Source organism: Stomoxys calcitrans, chromosome 2 (genome assembly GCF_963082655.1).
Source record: "Stomoxys calcitrans chromosome 2, idStoCalc2.1, whole genome shotgun sequence".
Classification (NCBI taxonomy): Eukaryota; Metazoa; Arthropoda; class Insecta; order Diptera; family Muscidae; genus Stomoxys; species Stomoxys calcitrans.
The window spans coordinates 145216969-145235936 of record NC_081553.1 but is presented as its reverse complement, the minus strand read 5'-3'; the positions used below and the strand labels follow the sequence as shown (position 1 = coordinate 145235936).

The window sequence follows — 18968 nt, the reverse complement described above, 5'->3', positions numbered from 1 at the left end:
GGTTCTATCACGAATAGTGGTACAGTAATTTTTACCAAAAAGCGGCTCAGGTAGGGTTTAATCCACACTGCCTGGAACATAGGATATTGTATCAAGGATAACACAGTGTCCGTAGACGCCACATGACCAATGAGAAAGCTCCCTTTACCTCACGGCAGTGTTCGCTGTAATTTGGGTAGCAACAATGTCTAGAGGCATAAGATTTAGCATTAAATTCAGTGCACGAGATAGTGTCATCCTCAGTGCGGCTGTGATGCACAAACAAGCCATCCTTTGGATCCGGTTAAGTATTGAGCAGTAGGTGGACTTTTGAAGCGCCAGACCACAACACCATATAGCATTATAGGTCCGACAACTGTAGTATATACCCAATGCATGACACGCGGTCTAAACCCCCAACTTTTGCCACTGGCTCTCTTCGGGATATATAGGGCAAGAGTTGCCTTTCTTGCCCTTTCCAAAATGTTGGATTTGAAGTTCAATTTCCTGTCCAGCAAAACACACAGGTATTTTGCGCATTCTGTAAACTGGAACATTCTCTTCACCCAAGGAGACAGGTTCCATTATAGACACTTGCTGAAACGAACTACTTCTGTCTTGCACGGTTTTATACCCAGAGCACTTTCGGTAGCGCACTAGAGCTTCCTTAAAATATATCTCTTAGAGTGCTGGGAAACTTGCCCACCAGTCAAGGTTTCAGTAGCAGACAACATGCTACGGCCTGATACCACCACCGCACCTGTTGGGTCTTTGGAGTCCATTCTAAGCCTACTCTCGGGCTCTAGATCTACCGCTCCACTGGAAACAGACGCAGATCATCAACCGCCTAATGGATATCTCTATCACAGCTATCCTTGAGTGACTTCAATTTCTCCTCCAAAAGTAATGTCTTATTACGTGTTACAGGAAAGTTGTTGCGGAGTGAACTAACAAAAATGTCCGCTCCACTCAACGGTTCAAACATATTTCGCAAATAACGTAAACCGACTTGCAATTTTCTCTATATTCAAGAAACTTAATTTACTATACTTACTTTGAAACGTCCCAATTAACAGCAGCTTGCCATATATGCGCTGTTCCATCGCCACTTCCTGTGAGAACTAAATCGCGATTCAGATGAAACTTTATGGAATTAACAGAACCAACGTGGCCTGTGTATTGTAAAAGGCATCGACCACTTTCGATCCCCCATACACAAGCTGTATGGTCTGCTGATGCTGTTCCTATAATAGGTTGACCAACTTTAGCAGCCACTTGCCATACTCCATCTTTATGGCCGCAAAATTCTCGCATAACCGCGCTGCTCACCACCGACTGAGCTTTAAAACTAGATACGATTCGACTTGTTTGAGCCTTTATTTTGTGGCTAGCTTTAACCTTGCCACCACTTGATGTAAATTTTGACTTAAAACCCTTATTTCCAGTCACAACAGAAGCACCAGCCGCAGTATCTACTTCTTCATGGCAAACTGATACGGGAAGCGGTGCTATATTTGACCCTGCACTAGGGTTGGTAGATGTTGATCGTTCGCAAGATTGCAAGGAATCTTTATTTGTGAACCCATCCAACTTTTCTTGTACTGAAAAAAAGCATCTATACAATCGAACACACAATTTTTCACAAGTCAATTTTTCTCTCCATACAATTAAGATTTTCCATATATAAAACTTCGAATTCCTTTTCAATTTGGGCAAACAGGTAGTGAAGCTTAGAGCGGTACGGGGCTTCATCAGGTACATGCAAACCCATATCTTCAGCTAAGCTGGACATACGGGAAGTGCGATGTTTCGACGATTTCATGATTTACTCACTAATAACTTTTTAAACTACAAAGTTCTGACACGAAGAACATAAATAAAAATCAATATATTTAGCTTTTGGATAGTAATTTTAAAATATATGTCATTTTATACATATGTCAAATATTAGGTACGTTCGCGTGCTTTTCAGTAAATATTTGCCAGTACAAATTTCAGGAAAGTTAGAAGTCCCAACCACGACATATCAATAATGTTTATTTTGATTTATTTTTGTTTCTGGTATTGTTTTTTCATAGTTCTTTTTGTTGTCTATACGATCAAGATTAGTTTTTATTGGCTGGCATTCGACCATTTTTAGTTGACAGCCATTGATGACTTTATTTATTAATAAAAGCATCATTTGGTTTTAAATCAAAATATATTCAAAAATTTGGTCGAAAGGTTAACCAAAATGGTCTTACGCAAACAGCTGTTGCCAACACAAACAAAGAAAGTAGTGTGCGTGTACGTGTGCAGAAAGTATGCCTGCAGAGAATATGCGAGAAAGAAAATAACAACAAAGGGAATGCAAACAAAAATCTGGCATTAGTACCGTCCAATCTCGCCGGCTGTTAACAACTGTTAACTTCACCTCAGGATGCACTTATAAGGTGAGGTCACATGAACAGCAGAGTACAATTTTTTTTATTTTTGTTTTGATTTTGCATTAAGACTAAATGTCAAATGCTTTTTAACGCAGTTGTGTCTTTTTCGATATGATATTTCACACATAACATGTTTTATTCGATCTGATATTTCACACATAAGCAACAAAACAGTGTTATAATTGATTTAAAGAAGATAAATTAGTAAATATCTCGTCATTTTTACAAATTTGCATACATTTTTACTAGAAGTCGTTCGCGTACAATATTTGCCAACAGAAAAGAGCGCAAATTTTGACAGTTCCAAAATAGAGAACCAGCAAATGACTGCTGAGACTTTTTTGCCAGCAGAAAGTTGCAACTTTGAACAGATGTTTAAAACCCTTTTTATACTATTCTTAAAATCCAGATTTAATGGCTCCATCATCAGTTCTCCTTTATAAAATCAGCTGACGAGAGCCTTAAATCCGTATTTAATGAGCAGTTTAAACGGGGTTTTATAAAGGTCAGTATTTGTACACGCATACGGGTAAACGCGTATACATGTGTGCAAGCCCTGGATAAGCTAAGTCATAAGTGGCATACAGGAAAGTCATATATCTGGACATACACGGCGTTATTCATGTATGGACTATTTAAGATAACATAACTTACTAACACCGCTAACATGACGACATAGTAATAGCACGGTGGAATTAGAGAGACTACAGTAGTTATAGGGATTTATTTACAGGAGTAATGGCGGTGTGTTTGATGCCATTTTGTGATTTCGTTCGCATTGTTCCTTTTATGCAACTTTCCCGAGATAGGACTCTCCTTATTCCTTTACGAATAATGACGTATGTTGTTATGTCATTCTTCAACTTTATTCCTTTCCTCTCTTTAGGAGACGCATTGGCATTTGCATTTTGATGTAATTCTCTTGCATTGACGCCATTTGACTTTTCGGAGAGAAATAGCTCTCCCACTATTTCTCCCATGTGCCTGATTGGTTGAGAGTGTTAGGTTTGCTGTAGGTTGTGCTTAGTTCACATTTGTGATTCGGTGGTGAGTAGAAGTTTAAAATAGTGTATTTTTGGTGTTTGGTGGTTGGATATGGAGGTAAGTGCATGCACATAAATTTTTTATTTTTTAGGTTCTTTTTAATATTTATTATTTATTGTACTTGACCGGACTGCACTTGACGAAGCCCGCTGTTGAGTCCCCCTTGGCAAGAGGCGAAAGCGCTCCGGGCAGCCAGGATTGATACTTTGATTATGGCAATACGACGATTTTTTGCATGTGAGATTGTTTGTATGTTAAATTTTTTTAATTTTTTTTGATTTGTTTACTATTTTGCATATACTTGCCCTTTTTAGGGTTTTTATTTGCATTGTTTGACTTTTTTTTTTAATGGTTCGTGATTTTTAGTTATTAATTTTATTAGATGGCTTTTTTGGATATTAGGAGGGATTATGGGGGACATAAGGAGCTAATTTTAGATTGGTTTTATAATTTGAATAACTATTCAAATTAGTGACGGTCAGTTAGTAGGGTCTGTGAATTGCTACGAGACCCTTATGGCCAATTGAGGATGGTTTTTGCGATGATGGCGATAGGATAGACGTGGTGAAACCGTGGATAGGGAGGTTCTAGTATCCGCTGATAAAGATGCTGGATTCTCTGGCCTTGACAACATTATCGCCCTAATAGTGAATCCTGCAGAAACAAGAGAAAGAATATGCTTTAGTTTCTACAATTGACTTTACCTGGTCGTTTTAAAAGTCTTTCTAAACGCCTAGGTTTAAATCCAGGCGAGAACATCAGAAAAAAGTGCCTATCCTCTTCTTCCTACATATGTGAGGTACTATGTCATGGGAAAACTTCTTCCCAGGTCCGCCATCAATTATATTACAAATCGAATCTAACACATATGTGAGAAGTTTGCGCCTGTTCCTTAATGGAATGTTCATAGGCAAATTTACAACTTGCAACCGACGTTTGCTCACATCCACAAACTCAAACTAATACCCACTAACTCAAACAAACTAATGAAGAACAAATGGTTAAGGTCATCCAGATAAACCTCCACCTGAGCAAAACAGCTACTCACGCTCTGATGGAGAAAAACAAAAAGGGCAAGATTCATATTGCCTTAATTCAGAAGCCACAGACGACCGGGAACAACGTTTCTGGACTAAACCATATCAATGCTAACACTGGTACTCTGCCGAGGGCCTGCGTTATCTGTCATAAACATTTAAATTATGTATTTCCCATAGAGTTGTCAACGTCAGATGCAACAGTGATGAGACAGGGAGACGGTGGAGCACACTTGGCATCACTTTATATGCCTTTCGACTCTCCGACACCGTCACCTACGTCGGAGCTGCAGCGGTTGGTGAGGAAAGCAAAAGAGATAGGAAACGAGGTACTAATAGGGTGCGATGCGGACGCTCATCACATTTCGTGGGGTAGTACCAATATTAATAAATGGGGCCAAGCCCTGGCAGAATTCTTGAATACTAACAATAACACTTAACATGTGACAATATATTCCATGATGTACTCCTTCTCAGACCATCGCTACATTAGGTTTAGAATAGCACGGTAGCTCCGAATCCGATGAGCTTCCGTTATAAGTTGAAAACCAACCGGCCAAAATTCGGAAGATTACTTCGGCAAGATAATTTAGATTGTCCAAGCATAGAAGACATTGACGACATTGACTTGTCCATTCGGGAAAGGAAATCGGCCCAAGAAAACCCCGGATGACCAGGGAGATTCGCAATACTGGCAAAGAGGTCTGCTTTAAAAAAAGCAAGTCGTAGAAATGCGGAAGTATATTTGTATATGTGTTACACAAGGCTCAAAGAATATAATAAGAATGCCAGAGCAGCAAACGTGCCTCCTGGAAGCTTTTCTGTGACCAGGTCGATAGCGTTAATGACGATGAAAAAGTTTCTCTCAAAAACCCATTTCCAAACTGAAGGAGTGACTGGGAGTGAGAGCAGAGATATCGGAGGACATGTTGAGGCTTTTTATGAAAACTCATTTTCCATAGGATACGATGCGCACGGAGACGCTGGTTTATTATAATGGATAAACCAGCGACTCCGTGAAGATAGCGTTGAGGAGCTTCAAACCATGACATAATTACCAGGTAGTGTACCGTAACCAGCTACAAACCATGACATAATTACCAGGTAGTGTACCGTAACCAGCTGTGATACCGTCAAACAGCTCGTCAGAAGTATTCACGCTCCCTGGGAGGGCACAAAGATCGACCCGGTGAGAAAGATGGATATCCCCCAGCTCACAAAGGCTACGGTCTTCATCAAGGGATGGGGCTGTAAATTTGCGACGGAACGCATGTTGGGATTCTTGGGCAAGCAAAACGAAGGTTTGGTCGCAGAGAAGTGGGAGGTCTTCCACAGGGAGGAGAAGGAGGAAGGAACTCTCTTTGTGGTTGGCATTGATCAAGTCTCCGTGACAAGTTTGACTAAAACTTAAGGCATGGCGCTCTACGGGAGCAAGGCTGTCTTTTTCAAGATTGGGAAGACTAGGATAGGCACAAATTTTCGTTCTGCGACACAGGCCGTGCAGTGACTGGTGACTCAACACCGTCTAACCAACAGGGAGCCGACAACGAGACAATCACGGCATCTCTCAATTTTGGAAAGACTAGGAGAAGCAATGATCCTAGCCTTTCCAAGGATTAGGGAGGAGGTTAGATGATTAGATGTGACGATATGTTCATCAAATCTGATCGATGAGGTTGAGGATTGGAGTCTCCATGGAACCCTCTTTCTCTGATCATCGCTACATCAGGTGAAGGAATCCTTGAGGAGCTTCAAACCATTTAAGTCACCGGGGCCTGATAGATTATTTCTGGCGTTACTACAGAAAGAGGGAGACCATCTGATGCCTCGTCTGGCCAAAATTGTCACAGCGTGCCTAGGACTTTCATATATTCCGAAAGCCTGGCAGGAGGCAAGGTTGGTGTTTTTACCCAAGACCAGCACTGTAAGTTATGCGACACCAAAGGCCTACGGACGCATAAGCCTTACATCCTTCCTACTCAAAACCATGGAACGCATTGTGGACACCATGATAAAGAGTAGGACATCCAGCGAACTGCTCAAATACAAACAGCATGCCTATGTCATGAGAAAGTCGGTGGAGACTGCCCTGCACGAGATTGTGCATAAAATAGAAGAATCCTTCGATGCCAAAACGTACACACTGGCGGTATGCATTGACATCGAGGGGGGTTTTAACAATGTGCGGACCTACACACTGATCCAATCCTTCGAACAGTACAGGGTGGACCGGTCCTTAGGAACTGGATAAACCATAAAGAACAGGTGGATAAATTGTGTGTCCCATGGCATAAATTTAAGGGAGAAAGTGGCACTGGGCACGCCACAGGGGGGCATTTTATCGCCACTCCTATGGGTGACCACCATAAATGACCTATTACGGATGCTGACTGCGGAGGGATTTGAACCCGTCTACTACGCAGAAAATGTTATAATACTTCTAAGGGGTAAGGATCCAAACGAGCTATACAGAAGGGCCGAAAGGGTCTTGCACATGGCATATGACTGGGCTAGACCCAGAGGTCTCAATGTTAACCCAAAGAAGACTGAAACATGGCTGTTCACGAGGAAGACGAAGGTGGGCCAATTTAACGCATCACGTTTCCTCAATTAGACGATTTCGATATCTGACAAGGTCAAATACTTAGGTGTGATCTTGAACAGGAAACTGGAGCGTACTGAGAAGGCTCACAGATGTTGGGCACTATGTAGACGGGCCGTAGGCTCGAAATGGGGCCGGAATCCTAGGACAGTCCACTGGCTATACAGGAGCGTGATTAGACCAATACTTACTTACGCCTCAGTAGTTTGGTGGACTGCTATGGAGAAAAAGTGCAACATAAGGACCATACAACAGGTTCAGAGAACACGATGTCTTGGCATAGGCTGAGCAATGAGGACCACCTATCCTATGGTGGGATCCAGATCGTGAAAAGACGAGACTATTACTGAAAGGAAGCAAGAAGGAGGTCAGTGTAGCTTTTTGGTATCATAACGGGACTCATAGGACTACGAGCTCACTTATGTAAAATCGGTGCGTCAAGTGATAGCATGTGTAGAGCATGCGGGGAAGATGATGAGACGTTGGAGCATTTCATTTGTCATTGCCCGGCTTTTGCGTCCAACAGATAGCGGTACTTAGGCGGAGACACAATATCTGACATGAACCAACTTAGGGGAGTGGTATTAAGGTTTTTGTAAGTAGCACGGAATTCCTAATTTAAACATTTTTTTTTAGAGGTTACTTTATACATTTTAGAGCCCACAACAAGCCGATTACTTGCTTAGGTGTATGTCCATAGTGGCATGGGGCGGATTAATATCTGCACCCTCTTTTCAACCTAAGGTGAGAGGATGATGGTGAGACGTTGGAGAATGTCCCATGTCATTGCCCAGCTTTCGCGGCTAACAGACACCGATACTTAGGTGAGGACACGATTCCAGACTTGAACCAACTTAGGGTAGTAGTATAGAAAATAATTAAGGATTTTGTAAGTGGCATGGATTACTTAATTTAAAATGATCTTTTTCGAGGTTACTTTTAAGTTTTTAGAGCGCAAACAAGCCGATTACTGGTTTAAGGTTGGAACTATATTCAGTTTTAGCATTGAAACTCCATATAAAGAAAATTAGCGGAAAATATTGATGAAAGGTGTTCGTTGCACTATTACTTGTTTTTGCATCTAGGGAAAATTTACATTTCACGACGCCCAAAAAGAGCACTACCACAGTCGCGGCTTAACAAGTTGGTTCCTACGTACGTGGTGATAATCCGCGAAAAACTTACGCATGGAGATCGCGTGTCGCGACAGCAGCATGCATATAGTAAAGGCAAATCTACTTAAACAGCCCTTCGCGACCTTGTCGGCTACATAGAGGGTTCTCTCGCTGTCAAGGAATATGGTTTAAGTGGCAGTCTGCCATCAGACTAGACTCACTTAGACGTTTTCGTTAATTGTGATACCACAAGAACAGAAAAAGGAATATGCCTTTTAGTTCCTACCATTGAACCATCCAGATCGCTTTAAAAAGCCCAATAACTTGCGAATGTTCACATCCGCTAAATCACACAGATAATCAAAGTAACGAGAACCTAAAGTATAACTCCTTCTGACTGCTAGTGCGGGACACACACACAGAAGGAGTTCTATGGTCTCTTCTTCTTCGATGTCCTCACAGCTGGCTCAATTACGTTCCGGCTGATGCAGCCGCCCTAACTCCTACAGAGCAAGGATTGATGCCGACGTGCAAGATGTATGTCCCGATTGTGACCAGCGACCGCACGACACACATCACCTGTTTAACTGCCCAGCCAGGCCCATTCGACTCAGACCCAGACCCCTGTGGACGCACCCCATCTTACACGCAGAGTTCCTGGGTCTTGACACTCAACAGAATCAAGCAGACGACCAGACCAGACTCTAATGATGTGTCACCGGTTGAATTTCAAGCTGTGTCTGATAGACTGGTTCTCTGGCTTGGGGAGATATACTCTGCTTGTATCAGTAAGACCTGTAACATGGAGGGACACGAAGGTTATTTTCATTCCGAAAGCATGAAAACCCTACCACACGAAGGCGAAAGATTTTCGTCCTATAAGTCTGTCATCCTTTATGCTGAAGACTCTTGAGAGGTTGATAGAAACATATCTTAGGGCAAAAATCCCTGGAGATCGCCTGTCGCAGCAGCAGCATGCATATAGTAAAAGCAAATCCACTGAAACCGCCCTTCACGACCTAGTCGGCTACATAAAGAGTTCTCTCGCTGCCAAGGAATATACAATGGTAGCATTTCTTGACATTGAAGGTGCCTTCAATAAAGTAAAACCGACGTCAATCATGAAGGAGTTGGAGTTTTTAGGCATCAACTCTACCGTAAGAAAGTTGATAATAAAATAATAATAAAATAATAATTTGTCAAAAGATGCATTGCGGCAGGCTTGGGATTTATGGATCTAAAAAGATGGTTCAGCAAAGGAACGGCTAAAGGATGTGTTCTGTCTTCTCTACTTTGGAATATAGTCATTAACAATATATTATTGTCTGTGGAAGAAAAATGTATAAGAGGCTGGGAAAGTTTCCCAGCACTCTAAGAAAAATTTCATTAAGCTCTACGCGCAACAGCAAAGTGGGCTACCGAAAGTGGTCTGGGTATAAATCCGTGCAAGACAGAAGTAGTTCGTTTCAGCAGGAGATACAAGTGTCTACAATGGGACCTGTCTCCTTGGGTGAAGAGAATGTTCCAGTTTACAGAATGCGCAAAATACCTGTGTGTTTTGCTGGACATGAAATTGAACTTCAAATCCAACATTTTGGAAAAAGCAAGAAAGGCAACTCTTGCCCTATATATCCCGAAGAGAGCCAGTGGCAAAAGTTGAGGGTTTAGACCGCGTGTCATGCATTTGGTATATACTACAGTTGTCGGACCTATAATGCTTTATGGTGTTGTGGTCTGGCGCTTCAAAAGTCCACCTACTGCTCAATACTTACCCGGATCTAAAGGATGGCTTGTTTGTGCATCACAGCCGCACTGAGGATGACACCATCTGATGCACTGAATTTAATGCTACATCTTATGCTTCTAGACATTGTGGCTACCCAAATTGCAGCGACCATTGCCGTGAGGTAAAGGGAGCTTTCTCATTGGTCATGTGGCGTCTACGGACACTGTGTTATCCTTGATACAATATCCTATGTTCCAGGCAGTGTGGATTAAACCCTACCTGAGCCGCTTTTTTGTAAAAATTACTGTACCACTATTCGTGATAGAACCGATTGGAACTACGATATCCCTGGTAACAGAAGTTACATAGACTTCTATACGGATGGTTCCAAACTAAACGAGGAGGTGGGCTTTGGGGTGTACTCTAAAGATCTAAAACTGGTCATATCGAAAAGGTACGTATTTCTGAACACAAAAACCGCCCTCGACTGTCGCAGATCCCTTAACGAGATGTCTGAACAGTTCACAATTTACATGGTCTGGATGCCGGGCTACAGAGATATCCCAGGGAACTCTAAAGCGGACGAGCTTGCGAGACTAGGAACAAACCTACACATTCCGGGGATCTGTGGGTATGCCTCTAGCGACATGTAAGCTAAGTTTTCAGGACCAGGCAAGAAGGCCAACGAATGATAGATGGTCACAAAGAGGGCCTATTCTAGACTTGAAAAGGTCTGCTGCTTTGCTGTCATTGGCTAGGACAGACGTTTCAGTCATTGTGTCCCTCATGACAGGTCACTGTCTAATCGGAAAACATGCTGACAGACTGAAGGTTGTCAGCAACGGCTTTTGCAGAAGCTGTGAGGACATCGAAGGAGAAGAGACTATAGAACTCCTTCTGTGTGTGTGTGTGTGACCCGCACTGGCAGTCAGAAGGAGTTCCACTTTAGGTTCTCATTTCTTTGAGAACATGTGTGATTTAGCGGATGTGAACATTCGCAAATTATTGGGCTTTTTAAAGCGATCTGGATGGTTCAACGGTAGGAACTAGAAGGCATATTCCTTTTTCTATTCCTGTGGTATCACAATAGACGAAAAAGTCTAAGTGAGTCTGACGGCAGACTGCCACTCAAACTTAACATAACCTTACTTAATATTTGCCAGCAAAAGAAAGCGGAAAAGGGCGTAATTTTCGTTACCATAAGAAATGCATTGACATTATCCTTGGCGCAATTTTCGTTACTGTTAGTAAAAATTTCGATTTTCGATTGCAACCAAGGCATTTATGTCCCCACTAAAAATAGTTATGTAGAATATAAGATGGCGGCAAAGATCAATTTATAATTTTGTCCGGGTTTCATTCATTTTTGGCTTATAAAGTGCACATGTACTGAAGCTATTTGCCTGGTTCACTAACTTTGTATAACCAAAAGTGAGCGATTTTCGTTCGCTCTTATGTCAAATCCAGCTGATTTCATAGACGGAAAACATATGTTGGAGTGAGTGACTCTACTCACTAGTGTAAAAAAGTTAGTGATCCAGGCAAAAAATGCAAATTTTGCCCATGAACATTTCACTAAGGGACAGGGGCAATCTTCTCACATTGTATTGAGTGCAGTCCGATTCAAATTTAAGCTCAATCATAAAGTGTCTCCTTTTTAATAGCCGAGTACGAACGGCGTGCAACAGTGTGACACCTCTTTGGAGAGAAGTTTTACATTGCATAGTACCTCACAAATGTTGCTATTATAAGTAGAGGAAATCCACTGCTGAAAATTTTTTCCGATGGTCACGCCGTTCAGCGTCATAGGCGGACATGCTATTCTCTGCGACACGGTGGCCTCTAGGCAATAAACGTTTTTATTTGCAAATAACTTTATTTCATTTTGCATGGACAGATCAAAACATACATTTTCATTCGTAATTGCAAGATGAAATACTATTATTCCTATTATTTCACCCTGTTGCGCCCAGAATATATCATTTGAGTTGCGCACCCAATGAGGAAGTAGTGTCTTTAGCACAACAACAAAAATCTACCCCCAACGAAACTACCTTGAGCCCTTATTATTTAGATTTACTGCAAAGCAAAACAAATATGAAAATATTATACTCATCCTTCTGCGTACCTGCAAACGAAATTTAATAACGGTACAGGATGCTCTTATAAAGTTGATGATGCGAACAGCTTAGTACAATTTGTTTAATGTTTTGGTTTTGCAATAAATCTAAATGTCAAAGGCTTGATAATACAGCTGTGATTTTTTCTAACATTGTAAAACAAAGTTTATTTCTTTTTGCCACTCAAGGTAGTTTCGTTGGGGGTAGTGTTTTGTTTTTGCGCTGAGAACGGTATCTGATAAGTGTACCATGGTAATGGTATATGAATTATTTTTAAGCTTGTCTCATTTGTAGAACAACAAGACAAAACCATATGGTGAAATCTCCAACTTGTCATCAAGCTGATCGACATTTTGCCAACTCAAAATTCTAAACTATAATACACAACACAGCCAAAATTTGTTGATAGATACTGCTCTCAGCGAGAAAAAAAAATTGTACTCAGCTGTTTACGGTACACTTCCTGGTAATTATGTCATGGTTATTTCATCGTTTTTATTTGTGTTGTGCTTCAAAAACGAAATCGTGAGAAACAGGGTTTATCGGCGGTGAAAAACGAATATATTACCAGCAGTTATGCGTGAACAGACCTTTGTAAAAATCGCCTTTGCTTACGTCTTCATTTAAGCTTGTAGCGAAAACTCCTTTTGTGTGCCTCTGTTGTCGCCAATATGGCGGGTGCGTAAGAATCTTCATCTAGAATTCAGCAAAATTAATAGTTTTAAGTACTTTAAAGACGTTTACAATATTAATGACTACCATTGCAGATTTATTTACGAAATACAATTGTACAAATTGCCAGGATGATATTCAAGGTATAAGAGTGCATTGTGCCGAGTGTGAAAATTTCGATTTGTGTCTTCAGGTAAGGTGGCTTTTATTATCATTCTACTTTCAACAGTGCTTATGTTTTGGGGTGGGGAAAATGAAAACCGAGCAAACGACAGCATTGTCCATAACCTCGTAAGCGTTTACATCTTACAGCCACCACCAATATAGAAATGAAAATTTACAATATGGAAAATATAAAATTGCTTTTAAATTGCCTAGGTGCCAAAAACATTCTTCAAAAAAAGTTCTCGGACAATAAAAATGTCTTGAAAGATCTTTGATCTATTGTGGGCTATAATGAAGATAATATTTTTTACTTCATACTACAATAGCGCATACTCATTGATTTGAGATATGTTAATGCAAATTTGTCCATGAACACTTCATTAAGAAACAGGGACAAACTTCTCACATATCAATGAATGCTGGCCTATTCAAGTTTAAAGTTCAATGATAAGGGACTTCCTTTTTATAGCCGAGTCCGAGCGGCGTGCCGCGTGTAAACAACAAATTGTCCCGATCGAGTCCTTGATCGGCAAGGGCTGCCGCCTCAGTGTACAACACACTGCTAAAAGAACAATAATCGCTGAAAACTTTTTTATGATTTTCTCGCCAAGATTCGCCTTGTACCGTAAAATATATGACATTTTCACAAAAAAATAAAAATGGTTAATTGATCTAATTAATTTTTTAATGAAATGAAAGTTTTTTAAATTTCCAATTCATTTTTTAATTAATCCGATTAAAAAAAATTATTGAAAGTTCCGAAATGTCCAATTAATATTTTGTTTGGATCAATTAAAAAATTAATTGAAAATGTGAATATATACTATAAAATTTTTGCGAAAATGCGCTGTATACAGTGCAACCTCAATTTAGATCCAAAAATTGTTCCCTACATATAGAACGCAAATTTGAAGTTTATGTTTGGGGTCATGATCGCTCCTTAAAATGCAACGGAAAATATTGTTGTCGGAATTATAAACGGCGGGTTTATGGCTAGCTACCGACATAGACTAACAGTAAATAATATATTTTCACTGCAGTAACTAAACCCAACAGAAACACATTTATTTAGGATATGTTATAATGAGATCGATGCTATAGAAGCCCTTATGCCATTAATATGCATATTTTTATCATAAATAAGATTTGAAGAATTTAAAAAGGTAGTCGAAAGACTGTTCATGAGGAGGAGTAAAACGAACAAGTTGCTGTTGAGTAGAAAATCTTGAAATACAACCACCATTCAGTACTTGGGAGTATTTCTATCTCGAATTCATAGCCACTACAGTGAGTTATGAGAAATTACTCGCTGTATATGAAAGCGCCTCGCTGTCATTTTCAAAATATTAACTGATCCCACAACTCGATTGCAAATTATTTGTTTTCGCATTTAAAAAAATCTAGGCGTGTGTGTGTGTTTACCCATGCTTTTGCTAAATCAACCACGTTGCCATCGTATGAATTTCGTACGACGAAAGCAGACGACAAGAAAAATAGTACTTTACTTGAAACAAATTGTTTATATACATGCATTGTACGAATTGCACTCACTGAAATCAGAATCAATCCTTCTGAAGGGCTCATTTTATGCATTCACTCATCTCGTTACTTGGTGTCTTGTTTATCAGTTTTACTCAGTTCTCAATTGTCTCATTCAATGTTGTATTTTTAAACGAAGAGTTCAGTTTTTGAAATACTCTATGATGGTTAGTGTCTCTTGAAAGCAGAAATGAAAACATGACTTACATACCTATGTAAAAATAATACAAGTGACAAGGGATAACTATGAGCACCTCCGACTTGTGTGGTGTCCATCGTTATCACGTGAAGCTTAGCTGAAACCTACCGTCCACACGTTGCGGATAGTGGAAAGCACTGTTTTTATGCGGAGTAGCTGCAAATGCCCCGCCACTTGGCTGGAACTACACAGGCTGGAACTTTGAGCTCCGACTTATGTGGTGTCCATCGTTACCACGGTAAGCTTAGCTGAAAGCTACCGGGCGCTTCCACATGTTGCGGATGGTGGAAAGCTCTGTTTTTATGCGAAGTAACTGGAAATGCGGCCGTGGGCAGTCAGCGATTTTCGAGAGGAGAGTCTCAGTGGGCAGTCAGGTGGCACTGACTCTTAATTAAATACTGAGTGTCAATGATACTCGAGATGACAAGACAAGTTATTAACGCCTTCAAATTACCAATTGCCAACATCAACGTCCGTTCCCAGGTTAGGGGCGGTTGAAGGCGAGCGTCGGATCTTGAAGCAAACGTCTCGCCATAAAGTTTAACCATTTTTATCTGATCGGTTGTACAGGGGATTTTGGGAGTTGATACCATCCATTTCGTTTTATTACATTTACTGCCAGACCCATTTTCACTGATTCCTTTTCGATTCATTCAAAGTCCGCAGTTTCTACTTCCGGTGACCGACCGACATCGATGTCGTCATCATAGTAGAGTAGTATTTGTTGTATTGTGAACAGAGTGCCATATCTTTTCATATGTACATCTCGTAAAATCTTCTCCAGCAGGATATTAAAGAAAGTGATCACACGATAGGCTGTCTCCTTGGCTGAAACATTGTTATGTATTTAATGATTTGGAGAGATTCTTTCATTTTCTTACTGAGGAACGTGTATCAGCAAGTGTCTTATTAATTTTTGCAGGGATCCCAAACTCAGACTTGGCTTGAAATACCTTTGAACGTGTAGGGATATCGAGGCGGCTTCGTTGTCAACAAAGTGATGGTAAGTGTTGATTTCTCCTTTTCGGGTCTTTTGCTGGATTAGGCGGAGAGTGAATATCTGGTCTGGGGTGGATTTACCAGGTCTAAAGCCGCATCGATAGGGCCCAATTATCACATTGACTTAAGGTTTTAATGTTTCGCACAGTAAGCTCGAGAGTATCTTGTATTTGATAGGGAGGAGACTTATTCCTCTGTGGTGGGCACATTCCATCTTGTCTCCTTTCTTGTGTACGGGGTATAGTATGCTGAGGTTCCAATCATCGAGTATGCGTTTTTCTAGCCAGATTGCGCAAACAAGTTTTTGCATGCGCCCTATCAGCGTGTCGCCTATGATCTTAAATAATTCAGCGGGTAACCCGTCGGCTCCTGCTGCCTTGCTGTTCTTCGGTCGGGTCACTGCTACTAAGACCTCATTCTGACTGGGATGTAAACATTCTATACCATCATCAGATATTGGTTCTGCGGTATCCTCTTCGGGGTGTTTTCGGGGGTGTGGTGGTTCCCCAGACACATGGCCCCAGAAAAAATATCAGCGTCGTGCTCTTCTCTCAAATACCATTTATTTAAACCCCATATTGCCATTGGTTTTGAGGGGAGTTTACAGAATGAGGCGTCCCCGAAACACATGGTCCCAAAATTGGTTATCAAATTCGTTTTCTAATCTCAAATACCTTTCATTTGAGCCACATATTGCCATGGTCGAAAAATTTTTACCCTTTGAGTGGTGTTTTGGGGGAGCGATAATGCCTTAAATCCATGGTCCTAGACCCTCAGAAAATTGGTACGAAAGTGGGTATCAATTCTTGCTCTACCCCCAATTCCTTTCACTTAAGCCCCACATTGACTTGGAGTGAGGTGGTCCCCCAATTTCTAAGCCCTGAAAATATATCAGCAACGTGCTCTATTGTCTCATATTGGCATTGGCCTCAAAATTGGATATCAAATTCGTTTCTAATCTCAAATACCATTCACTTAAACTCCTTATTGAAAAAGCTAGCAAATATGTCCGGTTTAGGGTATGGGCCCTAAAAGCTATGAGTATCGAGCTCCACTGTCTTGAAGAGCCAAATTGTCCTGATGACCAAATACGTCCTACTTAGGGGTTGTTATGGTGGTGAGACGTCCCCTAGACAGTTGGACCCGAATGTTGATGTCAGATTCATGGTCTATTCCCAAGTACCCTTCATTTGAGCTCAATTTTCCATAGTCGGCAAAGATGCCCGGTTTGGGGGTGTTTTGGGGAATGGGGCGGCCGTTCAGTGACTTGGATTTGAAAATATATATCAGATTCATGTTCTACTCTAAAATACCTCTTGCTTGAGATTTACATTGCAATTGTCATCAAATTCTTCCTATTTGGGTGGTGTTATGGGGGTGGGGTGGCCCAATAAACACTTTTCCCGAACATTGATATCAGATTTGTGCTTTACTCCCAAAGACCTTTCATTTGAGCCCCATATCGCTATGGTCGTAAATTTGTCCCCTTTGGGGAGAGTCGGCCCCACAAACACTTGGTCTTATACTTGGGTATCATATTCCTATTCTACACTCAAATACCTTTTATTTAAGCCCCATATTGCCATGGTCCTATTTGGGGGGTGTTTTGGGGAAGGGGTGGACCCCTAGAAACTTTGTCCCAAATTTAGATTTCAGATTCGTATTTTACTCGCACATACCTTTCATTGCCTTTCCCATATTGCCATTGTACCTTTCCCATATTGCCATTGTCAGTAAATATGTCCGATTTAGGGGTTTTTTGGGGTGGTCCCCAAACTGGTCCGACAACTTGATATCAGATACATTTTCTAATCTTAAATACCTATCATTTGAGTCCCAAATTGCCGTGTTTGATGTATATATTTATTTGATAGGTTTTGGGGTGGAGCGCGCCCCCCCCCCCCCCCCCCCCCTAGGTACCCCATCCGATATTTGGTTACCAAATTTTTGTTTGTAGGTTGCTATAAGGGAGGGTCCTCTCCCCCTTCAGATATCAAAAAATTTAGTACTCTATTTTCACTACGGGATCATTATGCAAGAAAATCTGTTCAGCCCTTTTTGAGTTTATAAGGAACACACAAACAAACCTACAAAAAACACTTTTTTTTTATATATAAGATTATTACTCATTTTTATTGTACGATATAGCCTTACATCCCACAATAACTGGTGGATACCATCATTCTCGTCTGTAATAGCTTTTGATGCCAGCGCTACAGACCTTTTTTATATTATCTTTGAATTCTAAGAAGTTAGATTCAGAAGCTGGAATCGGCGTCCACTTTAGTAGTCCTGTAGCAGCTGTTAACTGCAATATTTAATTTGTTCATTTTCGTTTTCGAAGTCCATCCGAATACAATAATACCATGTAGAATAGACCCATCTACTAATTATCGACATTTTTCTATGGCAGTATCAATATGCGGCCCTTTCTTCTTTGAGCATGTAAGCCTGAGCAGGTTGTTAATTTTGTCGATTTGGCCGTAATAAGTTCGACGTAATCGTTCCACAATAAGTTTCTTAAGATAATTATTGCAAGAATGCGAAGTTTTCTCTTCCATTCAATACTGCAATTGTTCAGAGAAATTTTGACAATAATATTGCGACTAGAAACGAATGAATGTATTAACTTGAGTGTTCTTGGGGCGACACCCCAGTCATACAGCTCTTTTAAAACAAAATATGACACGACTCTATCGAAAGCCTTTTCAATATCTTCAGACACCACTGTGCTAGGTCTTCTTGCTGAGAGATTTCGTCTGAGTACGTGCTCGATGGTATGTACTCCGTGATTCTGGATGAATGCGTGCTGCTTTTCGGAAATGAAATTTCTGCAAAATTTCCATAATCTTGAGGAAAGATTTTCTCTAGTATTTTGGATAGCACTGGTAGAAGGGAAATCGTTTGGTAGCTGCCCAGTGAGTTGATGAGTTTCCCTGGCTTTGGGATTGGAGACAGCAAGGCAGTTTTAGTCTAAGCTTTTAGGTCTTAGCTTAAACGAAGTTGGGCTGTTTGTAATCATTGTATAAGTTATTCTATCTAGTAATTAAGACTGCTTATTATTCTGTTTAATTCGAATAGATCCACCGATTTGCTTAGATCCTTATCCGGCTAAGTGTTTGAAGAAAGGGATTTTTCCAAACAGGTCTGTTTATGGGGTTAGCGCAGAATCAGTGCTTATGGAACTTCATAATTCTGCAAAACTATTGGCAATCTCCGATGGCTTTTCAATAACTCCATCATTGTCGACAATGCAAATAAGTTTAGTTTTTTCGTTTTCAATTTATTGGCTCTAGACTACAACATTCGTGTATCCAGATTTGGATTGAGTGAGTTTAAGAATTC

General features: G+C 40.7%; 2 protein-coding genes across 6 annotated transcripts in view; one reads left to right on the top strand and one right to left on the bottom strand.

Moving 5' to 3' along the window:
• Positions 1-1910, bottom strand: part of LOC106088323 (WD repeat-containing protein 37) — a 67472-nt gene extending 65562 nt beyond the window's left edge. The window contains exons 1-2 of the mRNA XM_059362866.1: positions 1645-1910; positions 1034-1580 (exon numbers count right to left, since the gene is read on the bottom strand). Coding sequence (XP_059218849.1) covers positions 1034-1580; positions 1645-1801 — 704 coding nt within the window. The 5' untranslated portion in view covers positions 1802-1910. The remainder of the gene's footprint in view (positions 1-1033; positions 1581-1644) is intronic.
• Positions 1911-12676: 10766 nt separating this feature from the next.
• LOC106088318 (transcriptional adapter 2B) overlaps positions 12677-18968 on the top strand; it is a 29145-nt gene continuing 22853 nt past the window's right edge. Inside the window, exons 1-2 of one of the 5 annotated variants that reach the window (XM_059362865.1) lie at positions 12677-12727; positions 12817-12914. In XM_059362865.1, coding sequence (XP_059218848.1) covers positions 12721-12727; positions 12817-12914 — 105 coding nt within the window. In that variant the 5' untranslated portion in view covers positions 12677-12720. The other 4 variants (XM_013253775.2, XM_013253779.2, XM_013253774.2 and 1 more) reach the window with 4 other exon arrangements.